This window comes from Ruditapes philippinarum, unplaced genomic scaffold (genome assembly GCF_026571515.1).
Source record: "Ruditapes philippinarum isolate M1 unplaced genomic scaffold, ASM2657151v2 ctg611_1_1_1_1, whole genome shotgun sequence".
Lineage (NCBI taxonomy): Eukaryota > Metazoa > Mollusca > Bivalvia > Venerida > Veneridae > Ruditapes > Ruditapes philippinarum.
Genome location: NW_026863843.1, coordinates 265,663 through 282,034, shown reverse-complemented (window position 1 = coordinate 282,034; position 16,372 = coordinate 265,663). Strand labels below are relative to the sequence as shown.

The window sequence follows — 16,372 nt, the reverse complement described above, 5'->3', positions numbered from 1 at the left end:
ATATATATGCATTGTAAAACAATAATTTCATATCAAAGTGCAAAAAATACGATATCTTTTTCAATAAGGCAATTTTTCCGTTAAGTTTTTTACAAACATTGTCAATTTGCAAGTGCCATTTTAAGTTGTTATCTATGCAGATACCCAAGACTTTTTGATCAGTTACATTTTCAAGAGCTATTTCATTTATCTTAAGATACAATTTTCTCATAATATATTTGACATCTAATGTACTCTTATGCTTGAAAATATGTGTGACAGCAATTTGTAATTTAAATATGCCCACTGATGTTCAATTTTAAACAAATCCGACTAAACGTCAACAGGTTGGTTTTTTGTACTTTTGGTTTCTACAGCCATAATATTAAATATATAAATAATGTATTGTTTGCTTTTGTACCTATGAATTCACTTATTTTAGGTGGACTTTTACTACATATATTGGAAATAAACTTGTCAACAACTCCCAGTATTAAATTACTATTTGTTTACATGTTTAGTTTCTTAGCGTAGGTAAGACCGAAATACCGCATCCGTTCTATGTATTCATACTATTGTGTTCGATGGCCTTATCCGAAGACTGACGGAAAGGGCCGAGTAGTTGCGATTGTGTCGCGATGTCACATTGTCACTCGGTAGAAGGATTGGCTTATAAGCCAAGCGACAGGGCGACAACGCGCCGCACGACAACGCGCCGTTTAGCGTGCTTCGCTAGATACAGGACACAAGACGACAGTGCGACAACGTGCTGTTTGGCGCTTTTGTTTGTTGTCGCTAGCGACAAGACGACAAGACGAAAGAACGACAACGCGATTTTGAGAGAAAAAAAACTCCGTAAAAATGGTATTGCACGATGGTGCGTGACGTCATTTGCGTTATGCAAACATACATGTAGTGTAAAGACGCATTTAATGTTAGCGTTATATTGTAGGCGTGTCAAAGACAAATGGCTCTTTTTCACTGTAATGGATCTTTATTTTAGGTATGTAATGAAAAGAATATTAAATTCATGTAAGTTCATTACTGAATTTATTGAACTCATTGAATAAAATAATATTATGCTCGCTATAAATTTATTAAACTCGTTCAATAAATTCAGAAGGACCTATTGAACGTACACTCATTCAATATCCTCTATTTTGTTAATAAGTTTTATTGATATACAAATTATTTGGATTTTAAGCTCCACATCCCAAGTGTCTGTGGATGAAAGTAGATCATAATATAGTAAGAATCAAAAGTTGTACTCTAATCTAATCTTCGGACTTCATAGTTCAAACTTGTGACATTGTAGTTAAAATTTCAGAATTCTATCTTCAACGTTTCACGGTGCTCTCCAATTTATGCCCTTGTCAGTCCTTGTATTCTCTAAGATTTAAAGATAACGAATCAGCATTAAAATTAAAACAAAAAATTCTGTATTACTTATTTAAATTTAACTATAAATAAATCGAATTTGAAAGGTTGCTTTATGAAATTTTGAAGAAAAAAATATTGTCACTCTGCAAGATATGCTTGTTTAATACTTGATCCAAAAATTGAGCTTGTTATTTTTGTATTTTGTATTATTATTCATCAATTTTATCCAAAAATATGTTTGCTTCATTAATAGTTCAAGTGTAAGTGTAATCACATACATGTAAGGAATACAGACTGAGAGTAAATCTGTTTTAGAAAGAGCATTGGTGGTAGCGATTGACTGTCAGTGTAATCACAATCGTCGGATACCCACGGCCGAACCATTAACATTCATTCATTGATTGTATGTTATGTGACATGTTTATTAATCGTGGGTATCCGACGATGTGTAATCACATGAAGGGAATACAAACAAATAGTTCTAGAAAGAATGCTGCTAGTTTCGAATGAATGTCAGTGTAGTCACGTGTCCGGAATAAAGACCTACAGTCCTAAAGAATGTTGGTAGTAGTCAAGTTTCTTAAATACAGACAAAAAAGTTCTATAACGAATTCACGAAGTTTGTTTCATCTGGGAACATGCTTTCTCCTAAATATTATTTGAGCCGCGTCATGACAAAACCAACATAATGTGTTTGCGACCAGCATGGATCCAGACCAGCCTGCGCATCCGCGCAGTCTGATCAGGATCCATGCTGTTCGCTTACAAACTCTATAACAAGTAGAGAAACTGATAGCGAACAGCATGGATCCTGATCAGACTGCGTGGATGCACAGGCTGGTCTGGATCCATGCTGGTCGCAAAGCCATTATGTGGGTTTTGTTATTGTGCGGCTCATATTATGTTGTGTTACAACTAATAATAACTGGATTCTGTAAATGAACCACGACAAACCAAGCATAAAAAATATAAGAATTTAGGTCAAGAGTCTTTATCAAAATACTGAAATATTACATACGATTTATGATAGTTGAGGTTATTTCAATTTTTCAGTCCTTATCAGTTGATGTACTCCTTAGACTAATCTATAAAGTAGTCAATATTTGCGTACTTTTTTAAAAAAAAAAAATCGTTTTTTTTTCTTTGAAAACAACAATAAATTCAATGTACATCTGCAACACGTTAAAGCTGCATGCCTCCAGATGAGCCAAACTATTTAAGGGAATTACAAGCACATTTATATTTGCCAAATTTAGATATTTAGGATCATAATACCAGCTTTAAAATATTGAAACTTGCACATATACACATTATTGTACTTAATTTAGTATTACATGATCATCGTATTAGCTTTAGCATTGTGTGATTTTTAGACACGGGTTGCGAATTTTGGGCTTTAATTAAGAGCCAATGACATTTACAGTATATAGTGTAAAATACCGTTAATTGTTGTCCATTGCGAAACGGGAATTCAAAGATAACAATAATGTAATAGTTTACAGTACTTGAAGTCTAGCTGATGGCATTATCTATATGGACAATGTATATATGTGCCTTCTAATAATGGAGTTGTCAGCCAAGTCTGTGGGTAATGTTAAACAATTATTTTCCTAATTGACAATTAATGTTTTTAAGATCATTTAACATTGTTCCAAATATCGTTAAAGACTTGGATATACATTGTATTATTTTAATTGATTTTATTTATTTTATACATTTCTATTTTGATTGATTGATTGACTTTTTGTCACATGGCGACTGTGGAGGATGAAGACGTCAGGTACCCATGCATGTACGAGCGTATTGTTTCAGATACAAGCGGTTTCCTGTATAGAACCACATACCTACCTCTAGCAAATTGCAATATTGCAATTTATCGTCAACGGTGATGGGCATGTGTTTTGAATTTGGCGATTTTAACCGCTAGATAACTGAACCTATCATATATAATTCTATATCTTAAATTATCTAGTCATATATTTAAATAATATACAATAAACAAAATATATTATGATCTGTTAATATTTCAGTTCTGTCCGTGCTGGTGCTGTTCTGTTCTGTAAAGGAAAACCAAGGTAATAATATTATATAATCAAATACGTATGTTAAGTTGTTTATTAAATTGTAAATCAAATTAAGTACTGAAGTACAGATTGGCTGGCTATCTGTTACTAACCATAACGAAGTATTTGTATATCTTTTGTAAATCCAAGCTATCAGTTAACATTGTCTGCACTGTTTGAGAATGTGTGGAAATGTACGATCATTCAATGACATATATGATAATAGTTTGAAACTGTATCAGTTTAAAGTATAATTACTTTTTAAAACAGTTACAAATAATTTACCAAAATAATAATCATAATTTATGAAATATTAAGGTTTGAGATGTCATCAGTGTTCTGGAGTAACGGATCCTCATTACTGTTCTATGGTTGTACATTGTGCCGCGGATGAGGTAAGTGTATGTCACATATTGTGTAACGAAAAAGTTGTTTTTAGTGTTGTTGAACAATGCTGACTTGGTTAGAACGTGTTCATAAAGTAAGTCTACTACGCAAGAATTTTTTGTTGGCCGTTTCTATTTCGGCAAATAGTATCAACCCCCGTTTTACAAAAAAACAACGTTTTACCGGAAGTCAAGACGGAAATAAAGTAAATGCGGTCGGAACCTCCTCATACGAATTCCTTTTATTTTTGTTTGAATGACAAACGTTTTGTTAAAGCAATTGCATCCAGTATCTACAGTGTTCATTTAAAAAGTTAGCTAGCTGCATATAATCTTCCATAAATAGTGATTTTAGCGCCGAGTTATTTACACTTGCAAATTAATTTGAATGTGTAGATGTTGAATGTTTGAATGTTGCTAAATTTTTGGCTTTATTCAGTATTAGTCAATAGTATTTTTATGTTTAAGGAATGTCACACAGAGAAAGTTATAGGTGATGAGTCAATGGTGTTTTATAACTCAGGATGTCAGAAAGTTCAGGTAAATTGTCACAAGCAGTAATTGATCAAATGCTTTACGCCTTTTACACATATTATTTCACATTTTAAGAGTATTTTTATTTGTTACTGTCATGAGGTCATCTTAGCGATATTAAGGAAAAGAATTAATGGGGAAAAAAACTTAACTTTAAATCCATGACAAAACTCTTTGTATGATTTACAGGGAAAAAATGACCTATCAAATACTATGCTTCCTTATATATAGAGAGCGTTCATTATTTTACTAGTTATGTCAGTTAGCAGCTAAGGGTAAGAGAAGTGACTTACATTTGTGCGAGGGATGTTGTGGTACTGACTTGTGTAATGCAGAACTCTGCCCAGCTGGCAATAGTGAGTATAATACTCTTTCTTATAAACTGTTCAGCGGTGTGCAATGCCCATACTTCTTCAGTTGCCGGGACGGCATCGGCAGCAGCAGAAGTAGCAGCAGTAACAACAAAAACTACAGACTTTAAGTTAATATTCTGCAAAAGATCGATTTAGATGTTTTACAGGTTTCTAATAGGATACATTTCTTGAACTGGGACCTTAATTATCATTTTAAAGAAAAAGGGTTTTATTTTTTAATTTATTTATTCTATAGATTAATCACCACCACAAGTTACTTTCAACAAATATTGATTGTAGTAAGTGTTATTAACTGTAGTAAGTGTTATTGACTGTGGTAAGTGTTATTAAACTGTAGTAAGTTTTATTGGCTGTAGTAAGTGTTATTGACTGGGGTAAGTGTTATTGACTGGGGTAAGTGTTATTGACTGTAGTAAGTGATATTGGCTGTAGAAAGTGTTATTGACTGGGGTAAGTGTTATTAACCGTAGTAAGTGTTATTCACTGTAGTAAGTGTTATTCACTGTAGTAAGTGTTATTCACTGTAGTAAGTCTTATTGATTGTAGTTAGTGGTATTAAGTGTAGTAAGTGTTATTGAATGTAGTAAGTGTTATTAACTGTAGTAAGTGTTATTGACTGTAGTAAGTGTTATTGAATGTAGTAAGTGTTATTGACTGTAGTAAGTGTTATTGACTGTAGTAAGTGTTATTGACTGTAGTAAGTGTTATTGACTGTAGTAAGTGTTATTGACTGTAGTAAGTGTTATTGAATGTAGTAAGTGTTATTGATTGTAGGTACAACACCAGGTACACAATGTTACCAGTGTGATCAGGTTGATAGTTTGCAGGATTGTCATAACAGAGTTACATGTGCTGATGGCGAGGTAAATATATGAACATTTAGCAAAGAAAAGGCCTGGTGAAAGCACCAACTTGACATTTAATTAAATAATGAACAAAAGTGATGATCAAGTTTGTTTTTTCAGAAATATGATTGTATAGTTTTGTCTCGCCTCTACGGAGTAGTGGCGACATATAGGGATCACTTCTCTGTCGTCTGTCTTTCCGTCTGTCAAAGAACTGTCCGGACTACTCCTCATAAACTATATACTGGTTAATGTCATCCAAGCTTTACAGGAATGATCAGTACCAAGTCTAGTTGTGCATATCGTCAGTATTTTCCGGTTCAATGATTTTTGTCCAAGATATGGCCCTTTAATTATTTTTATTTTTAAAGTTTGTCCGGACTACTCCTCTTATACTACCACTTTTAGTGAAACTTTACAGGATTGATCTGTAACTTAAATCCTTGCGAATATTGCACGGGTTTTCCGATTGAATGATTTTGACCGAGTTATGGCCCTGTAATAGAAAATGTGTTTTTGTGTGTTGCAAGATGTACAAAAGCTTGTCCGGACTACTTCTCAAAAACTACAAATTTTACAGGAATGATAAATACAAAGTTTAGTTGTGCATACTATCGGCTTTTTATGGTTCAATGAATTTTGTCGGAGTTATAGCCCTTTAATTATTTTTATTTTTTAAAGTTTGTTCTGACTACTCCTCTTATACCACTGATGCAATTTCAATGAAACTTTACAGGATTGATTGGTAGGTCAAGTACTTGCGCATATTACACGGGTTTTCCGCTTGAATGATTTTTGGCCCAGTTATGGCCCTTGATGAAAAGGTGTTAATAAAGTGTCCCCTACTACTCCTCCTATACCATTAATGCAATTTCAATGAAACTTTACATGTTTGATTGGTAGGACAAGTACTTGTGCATAATACACAAGTTGCTTTTGTTGAAATATTTTCAGCTAGAGTTATTTATTGCCCTTAAATAAAAAATGTGTTTTGCCCTGTTAATGATTTTTTGGTCTCCTGCATCTCAGTCGCTGCAACATGCGATTGCCTATCATGAGGAGACACATGTCATCACTAATGGCCCTTGTTTATGCATTGTTGTAGTTCTGATCAATTTTTCAGGGACGGCGACCAACACCGTATACTATAATAAACGATGTTTTTCGGCATTCAATCTCTTCAGCAGTAATAATAATTAAATATCCACGATTTATGGCGGAAACACGTTTAGTGAACGCTAAATAGATGTCGTATTTGGTTTTCTGTAGTGTAATTGGTATATTTAAGGCTGCTCTGTTGTGGGTACAATGTACATATATGTACATATTATGTGAACATGAATAAAACACACGATATACAAGCTTGTACAAATAAATGGTTGTGTTGAAATTTGTTTATTTCAGCAATGTATTGCACAAGAGTATGCAAGTGATAAAATGGAGGTAAAATACAGTCTTGGATGTGAAACAAAGCAGGTAATGATCGATGTTTATTTCAGACTGGTAAATGTCTTTCTTTCTCTCCAGTTTCTCATTTATCTTGGCATAGTCAAAAGTAAAAAAAAAAATACGTTTCTACACTGTAATAAAATAGATTTTAGTAAAACAGCTTTCTGAAATATATATAGAATTTAAGAAAAATATGAGGAAAACAATAATCTTTTAATTAGGAAAAAACTTGTCTAAATATGTTTGAACTATGAATAGTCTAACATAAATGTTAAGAACCTAGAATAAACATTTCTAACTTTTAATTTGGAGACCGATCATCATTTTAGGGAAAATGTTCACGATATGTTCTGACTGAAGAGCGAACAGTGCAGACCATAATAATAATAATAATAATAATAATAATAATAATAATAATAATAATAAACTCTTTATTTAACGAAGTTAACTTATTAAGACAATATATCAAAGCATTAGATACAACACATATAATGCAAAATCTTATTTTCAACAAGGCCTTCAATAAAACATAAACATAACAATGGACAAATTCAAGCAATTACAAAGATTACAACATTCAGTAAATCTTAATCAACAAAGAAGACAGACATAATATTATATTATAGTATAGGTAAATTTTCTATAATTCATCTCTAGATAATAATAAATGTTTGAAATGTGATTTAAACAATTTAAGACTTGAAAGATTTCTTATTTTTAAAGGAATAGTGTTCCATAACTCCATACTAAGATAATAATAAGTACATGTACGTTTCAAATAATTTGTTTTAGGTCGTTTATGCATAATATCTTTTTTATGTATTGATCTTAGTAAGTAGGTTTTATTTTGAGATAACGGAATTAGATTAGAAATATATGCTGGTATTAATTCATTCATCCAGGACCCTAGATAATGTTGGTATAACTTTTGGTCCAACCCTTTTGTATGTACATTACATGTATATTCATGCTTAAGATATTGATGTTAGATTGTGTAAATTAATCATGTACAAAATATGCAATAAAATATTATTAAACTAATTCATTCATCGCTTTATAAACCATAATTCCAGAAAAGTATTTACATCTAGATGGAAAAGATAACCATTTCATATTTTGAAACATATCAAGAGAATTTGTTTTTACTGGTTTATTTAAAATAATTCTGGCGGTTCTTTTTTGTAATTTTGTTATTCTATTTAGATCTGATTTGTTACATTGGGACCAAATAATACATCCATAATCAAAAATAGGGGCAATGTAAGCGTTATAAAATAATTGTTTCATTTCAGGTGTAAGAAATATTTGAATTCTTTTCAGCAGAGATATTTTAGAAGCAAGCTTAATTTAAGACACGTTTTGTCAATATGTATTTTCCAAGATAGACAGTTATCAATATGCAACCCAAGTAGCTTTTGACAATGAACATTATTTATACTCGAATTTTCAATATGCAGAGAAAGATTGCCTATGTTATTTATTTTACATTTTGATCCAATTATCTTTTCTGGATTTATGGCCATATTTTTGAGAGTGCACCATTCCTGTATTCATGATGGCGGATGTGCTGGTTAATTTTGATCTGTACTAGTCGCATCCAATCTGATACTGTCGTTAATTTCCTTAATTCATACCCATTAAGAAAAAGACGAAATTCTACACACAAAAAGTCTATCACATGCTCATTAATTTTGTTTATTATATAGAGATGTGATATTCTGAGCAATCTTGGGAAACGATCCACACAGATCTGCAACGAGTGCTGTGACACACCCGGGTGCAACAGACATTTATGTGAAAGTGGTTTGTACTTTTTTATTTTATCAACATAGCAACTTACAACAAGGTTTCACATTAAAACTTACAAGGTATCGATATCAAAAGAACATTCAAGGTCTAAGATGGAACAGCAAACATTTTGAAAAAGATCAATTCCTTATACCATGTTAATTAAAGATCAAATTGTCATTTATGCGTTTAAAATCATCTTGTTTTCATAACATCTGTTAATTCAATACACAAGATTATCATATATAAGTTGAATTAGATTACTATGTACATTTGTGTAGGAAATTCAAGCAACAGTTCTTGTAAAGATGAAGCGGACATTGATTGTAAACTAGCAGACGACACTCACAACATCTGCGCAGAAAGAACACTGGCTGCTGTCAAATACTGTCAAAAATATTGTGGTTTTTGTTCTGGTAATTTTAATATTCAGTCCAGATCTAAATGAATGATAAATGTTCATTGTTATAGAATCTAAGATATGATATTATAAAACTAGCTTATGATACAACAAGATTTACAATGTTAAAGTGATTGATGTCTAAATAATAGTAATAAAATATTATACAATGCAAATATTTCTATAATATGTTGGTTCTGTACGGTTGTTCTATATTTAAACTAAAATAATCATTCTTTGTATACCATCAAAACTGTTCGGGTTTTATATTCAAACAACCGTTTATATAGGGTCATATAACCTGTCAAAATCTTTATAACTGATAATATACACACTGCTGTCAATTTATCAAGAAATTTCTTTCTTTTTCCTCTAAAATATGGTTTGCTGTATTATAAATTGATTTTAAAGATTCTTGACAGGTTATATGGTCGTAAACAAACGGTTGTTTTCTAGCGGATCGGGTTATATATGCAAACAACCGTTTATATAGGTTATATAACTTGTCAAAAAGTCTTTATAGCTAATAATCTAACGGTAGGTCGGTATATCTTTATTGTTATACCTTACTGTTTTCTAGCGGACGGATCCACACTGCCACCACCCACAGGAACAACAATAGATACATGTGTAGACAGTGGGGACTTAGACTGTAAACAAATGAACGATACATTACATTTATGTTCCAAGAAAGACTCCCCACCCACTTTATTATACTGTCCGAAATTCTGTGGCTTATGTACGCCATCTAGCGGAGGATCGGGTTCACCACACGTGACAACAGCGTCAGTAAGTGGCTGTATGGATTCTCCAGATGTTGATTGTAAAAAGGAAAATGAAACACAGAATATATGCGCTCTAAGGACGCTCGCTGCAACCAAATTCTGCCAAAAGTTCTGTGAATACTGCTCAGGTAAGTGTAATGTATTTGAAATCAACATATAATTCTTTATGATTTTATTTATTCTAAGGAATTGCTCGATATTTTAGTTGTGTTTTAGTATAAGTATTTATTTTAATTCTTAAACAGTTCTAATCCTCTTCGATATCTATTATTTAAATCTCATCAAGATGATGTAATGTGATGGGGTTGTTAAAGAAAGCCTGTCAAAACATTTTTATTTTGGTCAAATAATGAAATCTTTTTATTTAACACAAGAATCGGCAGTAAAGGACATGATTTTTTGAACCAAAGAACCGGGGTATAAGTTGAGTGGCTCCAAGGATTTGAGCTTTTGAGGTCATATCTTTACTCCTTTAAGGTGGATTTTCTACTGTTATATGAAATAGTAAGAATAATGATAAAACACACACTGTATTTGTTTAAAACGAAAGCTGATGGTTCCACTCATTCCACATTACCACCACCAACTGGCGCAACAGCAGACCCGTGTAAAGACAGTGGGGATATGGACTGCAAGAAAATGAATGATTCACTTAACATTTGCTCCCAGACTAACTCCCCACCCACACTACTCTACTGTCCTAAATACTGCGGTCTCTGCAAACCAGCATGCTCGGATAACCCAGACGTTGACTGCAAACTGGCAAATGAAACACAAAATATATGTGCTCTTGGAACTTTTGGCGCCAAAAAGAATTGTCAGAAATACTGTGGATACTGCAGTGGTATGTTTTATTTATTTTTATGTGATATAATATATGTGTTGTTAAAGGCTCTTCAGTGTTTGTATGCTTGATTTGATAGAATAAATATTACTCGAGTTCACTTTACTTTATTTTAATAAAAATATGATTTGATAAAAATTAAAATAACATGCAAACGTAATATAATGCAAAATGCTTAACTTTTTGCCATATCTGTATGGAAACTTCACGGCAAAGCGACTTTAACAATTCAAAACCGGTAAATAACATATAGCAGCCAATAACTGATACTTCCTGCGCCGCTTGAAGTGCCGAACAATAAAGATTAAGCCGGAATTCATGTATTTTTTTCTGTTTGCGTAGCTGATGGTTCCACCCACACGCCGCCCCCACATGCTGGCACCACAGCTGACCCGTGCCGTGACTCTGGTGAAATGGATTGTAAGCAGATGGACGACACTTTACATATCTGTGCCAAAAAAGATTCTCCTCCAACACAATTGTACTGTCCTAAATATTGCGGCTTGTGTTGATAATAAAAATTAACCCCTTCAGAAATTTGAGGGTTTTTTTCTTCTTGGATGTATAGGCAGAGTTGCAACCAGCAAGATAAAGGTCAATGTAATAACTTCATCGGTAACAGCGTTGTTTAAGTACTTGCGCATAATTAACTTGTCGCCGCATAATTAACTTACTTGTCGCCGCATATCCTTAATAAACATTTTGAGAATACGCATGAAGTTACACGAATAAGAAAAGTCGAACTTCTTGGTTAATGTCGAGCTATGTAACAAAAAATGGCTAAAAAGGCTCAACCTCAAAAGCAGAATACGATTTCGGATTTTTACAGAAATACTCGTCAGCATCCCTCCTTTTTTAAACATTTTTCTCCGTCGTTTTTATATTCGCCTCATAAAGTTAGAGGGAAAATATGAGCCGCGTCACGACAAAACCAACATAGTGGGTTTGCGACCAGCATGGATCCAGACCAACCTGCGCAGTCTGATCAGGATCCATGCTGTTCGCTATCAGTTTCTCTCAACTGTAATAGAGTTAGTAAGCGAACAGCATGGATCCTGATCAGACTGCGCAGGTTGGTCTGGATCCATGCTGGTCGCAAACGCACAATATTGGTTTTGTCGTGACGCGGCTCATATGTCTGTATGAGTGAAGCATAACCCAAATATTCAGAAAATTTCTTACACATATTTATTGAAATAGAAAATTCTGTCCATTTTCTTTATTTTAGCAACCATTAACTACATATTATAATAAGCTGGAAATCAGATTTACGATGAACATTTCATTTTGTAAACAAAAACCGCAATGGAGGAAAGTAATTGCCAAATACTTCTTTAAATAATTATTCTTTAAATGTCTGGTAATAACACCTCAATTAGTGTATGTAATTTTCCTATCCAATTTGGGCCAATTATATAACTTCTGTAGTGTAAAATTTGGTCAATATTTACAAAGTGGTTTGACAGATGATTGTTTAAATTGTGCTTGATGACCCACAACGGACACCATGTATCATAAACACGCCCGGCAAACTGTCGCTCCATTTCAAAATTGTGGTGTACGGTAAAACGAGCGAAGGGCATTTCCGAGATATAGCAGAAGGCCGATTTAAACGCCTAATTGTAAGTATTGTTTATGTTTTTGTCTTGTTATTCATTTAAGTTGTATTTTTTCGAAAAACGGAAAATGTAGTTCCGTGTAGGATTGATTTAGGCTTCCAATGATCTAACCTGTTACAAAAAGAAAATTATATTAAGCCGGAGAGAACTTTTCTCCCTGACGAAGCGAACGATGATTTGTAGAATATTGAACTTCCCAGCCATAGAAATGCCATACCCTTCTGATTTCTTGAAAAAGTTTTTTAGTAAATTATCAACCCGTAATAAGAACTTGTCCTTCGTGCAAAATAAATTACTCCTGAAGGATTTCTTAAATTTGTAAATCGATATTTTTCGAAAGTAGTGGAGCGAAAGGGCAAGAGATGGAGCAAAAGGTTCGATGTTGAGCGCAAGGCGATATTAATTTGACGTATTAGGAGGAGCGTAGTCTATGATTTTTTACATATAAAAGCTATAGAAATTAAAATAGACATGATCAAGTGTTAAGACCGAGATATCTATACCTTTTAAAGACAACCAATAAAGTGTGATAATCTTTCAACGACTATAGCGTAATAAATTTAATCGCGAAGGTGTCACCGATTTCTGCCGTGTAGATTCCATTATTTATGTTCGAAATTGACCGCCTCCGTGGTCGAGGGGTTAGAGTCAATGACTTCTAATCCAGTTACTTCTCTGGCGTGGATTCGTTCCCCGGTAGATACTTTGGTAGTTTTGCACGGAGGAAGGTAGTCTAGTACTGGTGTAACTCTCAAGGAACGATGGTTAGGAAACTACCCTTCTATATGACTGAAATACTTTTTGGAAAAGGCGTAAAATGAGACAAACAAACAAACAAACAATGTTCGAAATTTGCATGAGGCCCGACCATTGAACCATACACATGTATATTCATGGCATAATACAGGATGCCACTTATTCGAGGTCAATCATGATTTTTCACACGTTTATGTACATTTAAAAACGTGTGTCCATGCAAATTCGACAAAATCGAATATTTTCAGTTCTACCGCGAACAAATGTTTCGGAGCAGGTACGCGATTGTTCACGCCAAAATGTTATGTTTTTCGAAAGTTATATATTCAAGGTGCAGAACAGAAACAAAATTATGCAATGCATGGAACATGAAATTAAATGGATCACTACTACCGAGTTCAGTTCACAATGACTTTCTGTCATTAATAGCTCTAACGTATATGTTCAGAGCAAACACAAATAAGCCACGTTTTCATGAATTTGTAAGTTGGGAAATCTCTATGAAATGGTCGTCAAGGTGTCAGTCGTTATAAGGATATAACACGTGTTTCAGTTATGTTTCAAGACTGAACTGTAGACCAACACAATTTCAATATAACCATTCAGATACATATAACTGTAGACCAACACGATTTTAATATGACCAATCAGATTCATATAACTGTAGACCAACACAATTTCAATATAACCAGCCACATTCATATAACTGTAGACCAACACAATTTCAATATAACCAGCCACATTTATATAATTGTAGACCAATACCATTCAATATAACCCTTCATATTCATATAACAGTAGTAAAACCAGTTCAATACCAACACCATTTCAATATAACCCTTCAGATTCATATAACTGTAGACCAACACAATTTCAATATAACCAGCCACATTCATATAACTGTAGACAACACCATTTCAATATAACCAGCCACATTCATATAACTGTAGACCAACACCATTTCAATATAACCAGCCACATTCATATAATTGTAGACCAACACCATTCAATATAACCCTTCATATTAATATAACGGTAGATAAAACCAGTTCAATACCATCACCATTTCAATATAACCCTTCAGATTCATATAACTGTATACCAACACCATTTCAATATAACCAGCCACATTCTTATAACTGTAGACCAACACAATTTCAATATAACCAGCTACATTCATATAACTGTAGACCAACACCATTTCAATATAACCCTTCAGATTCATATAACTGTAGACCAACACCATTTCAATATAACCATTCAGATTCATATAACTGTAGACCAACACCATTTCAATATAACCCTTCAGATTCATATAACTGTAGACCAACACAATTTCAATATAACCATTCAGATTCATATAACTGTAGACCAACACAATTTCAATATAACCAGCCACATTCATATAATTGTAGACCAACACCAATATAACCCTTCTATTTCATATAACAGTAGTCAAAACCAGTTCAATACCAACACCAGTTCAATATAACCATCCAGATTCATATAATTGTAGACCCAACACCATTTTAATATAACCCTTCAGATTCATATAACCATAGAAGACCACGAGGTGATGTTGCATGCCAAATATATAAGCTCTAGTCTAGTTAATTGTTGTTTCTGAGGACAAGATGTCAAAAGTTATGTTCCTATATATGTCAAAGAAACGGATGTGTGTTACGGGCTGGATTTCAATTTTGCAGTCTTTTTCTAGCTCCTGTAACCTACATATGCATCAAGCTGGAACAATTTATATATCTTTTGTTGAGGACCTATGTCATAAAATTTATTCCTGTGAAGTATGGTCAAACTTTACTATTTGGTTTAGACGATTTTGTTTTAAGAGGTTGTACATATCAATAGGTAACAGAGAAACATTATGGCATAGGGTCATCATGTCAGCACAAAAGCTACACTATGGAATAGGGTCATCATGTCAGCACAAAAGCTACACTATGGAATAGGGTCATCATGTCAGCACAAAAGCTACACTATGGAATAGGGTCATCATGTCAGCATAAAAGCTACACTATGGAATAGGGTCATCATGTCAGCACAAAAGCTCACCTCAGTGCATTTTATGCTCAGGTGAGCTATTAATACAGTAAGAAACCAGCATCTTTAACTATTTATGTAAAAACACTTGTTAATGGTGATAAAACAAAACAAATTATGTTTTTAAATTATTTCATATGATCATTTACTTGTACCAAATAATGTTGTGTAAATGTGATAAACAACAAAGAAGCCACATCAATATAGTAACATTTTCTTATGTTTCTATGGTTATACCAGAAAAGCTTCTAAATTACAGAGCATTGTGGCTATATTTCTGTTAATATATTAAGTTACAAATTATACAATTCTATAAAATTACTTCAAAATGCATAAATCTGTATATGTATATTACTAAAAAATAAAAACATTAATTATTCACCATACATTTAACAGTCCAAGTCAGAACATCCCATACCCTTTCAAATTTCCATGAATATGCCCATTTGCTAGACCCAATATCCTGTAGAACTTAAAGCAAATCTTGAATATGTCAAAACAATATATGTGTTTTACAAAATTAACAAATGTTCATGTTTAAAACAATACATGATTTCTAATGAAATCTGATGCATTTAGAGTGTTAGTTTCTCTTTAAATAATATTGTCACAGTCATTGGAGCATTGCTATATAATTATTTGAGTTGTCAAGAACAATGCAAAGTAAAGACCTTAGAAATGAATATGATTTCCTTGTGGTGACAGGAAAAAGCTGTGAAGTCACTAATGGCCAAAAGCAAGTTACAAACGATATTTCAGCTACATGTATATAGACAATGAGTACCAGAAAACTATAACCAAAAATATAAAAAGCTTTTAGAGATCAAATAAGAGCATTTTTGTCAAACAATGACTTGTTGCAGTTTTTTTTTAGTTTTTAACTGACACAAAAGTATAGTAACAAATACAACATCAAACTTGTGACAGTATAAAAATTTACTTAGATAATCTCCAGAATTCCTCTTTAATGAACCTTAAAATATATTTTGTATACTTTTTCTTGATAATGATTCATTCTTGAATTTTGTTCTGAATTTCCACATTAGGCTGCAGATAAATAAAGCATATAAAAATTAAACAACTGACAAACAAATCAACAACAATCACACAAG

General features: G+C 32.9%; 1 protein-coding gene across 1 annotated transcript; it reads left to right on the top strand.

Moving 5' to 3' along the window:
* Window positions 1-2,859: 2,859 nt before the first annotated feature.
* On the top strand, window positions 2,860-11,364 carry LOC132723481 (protein psiQ-like). Its single transcript, XM_060708206.1, has 12 exons — window positions 2,860-2,947; window positions 3,390-3,434; window positions 3,741-3,817; window positions 4,277-4,348; window positions 4,596-4,698; window positions 5,491-5,579; window positions 6,966-7,037; window positions 8,717-8,813; window positions 9,080-9,214; window positions 9,779-10,111; window positions 10,534-10,827; window positions 11,170-11,364. The coding sequence occupies exons 1-12, from the start codon at window positions 2,893-2,895 to the stop codon at window positions 11,337-11,339; spliced, it is 1,542 nt and encodes a 513-aa protein (XP_060564189.1). The 5' UTR covers window positions 2,860-2,892; the 3' UTR covers window positions 11,340-11,364.
* Window positions 11,365-16,372: the final 5,008 nt, after the last annotated feature.

Bases quoted from the DNA above. Each gene is read 5' to 3' on its own strand.
- LOC132723481 (XM_060708206.1), top strand. From the start codon at position 2,893: ATGGACAATGTATATATGTGCCTTCTAATAATGGAGTTGTCAGCCAAG. The intron at 5,580-6,965 runs GTAAATATATGA...TGTTTATTTCAG, and splicing joins TTACATGTGCTGATGGCGAG to CAATGTATTGCACAAGAGTA. The intron at 9,215-9,778 runs GTAATTTTAATA...ACTGTTTTCTAG, and splicing joins ATATTGTGGTTTTTGTTCTG to CGGACGGATCCACACTGCCA.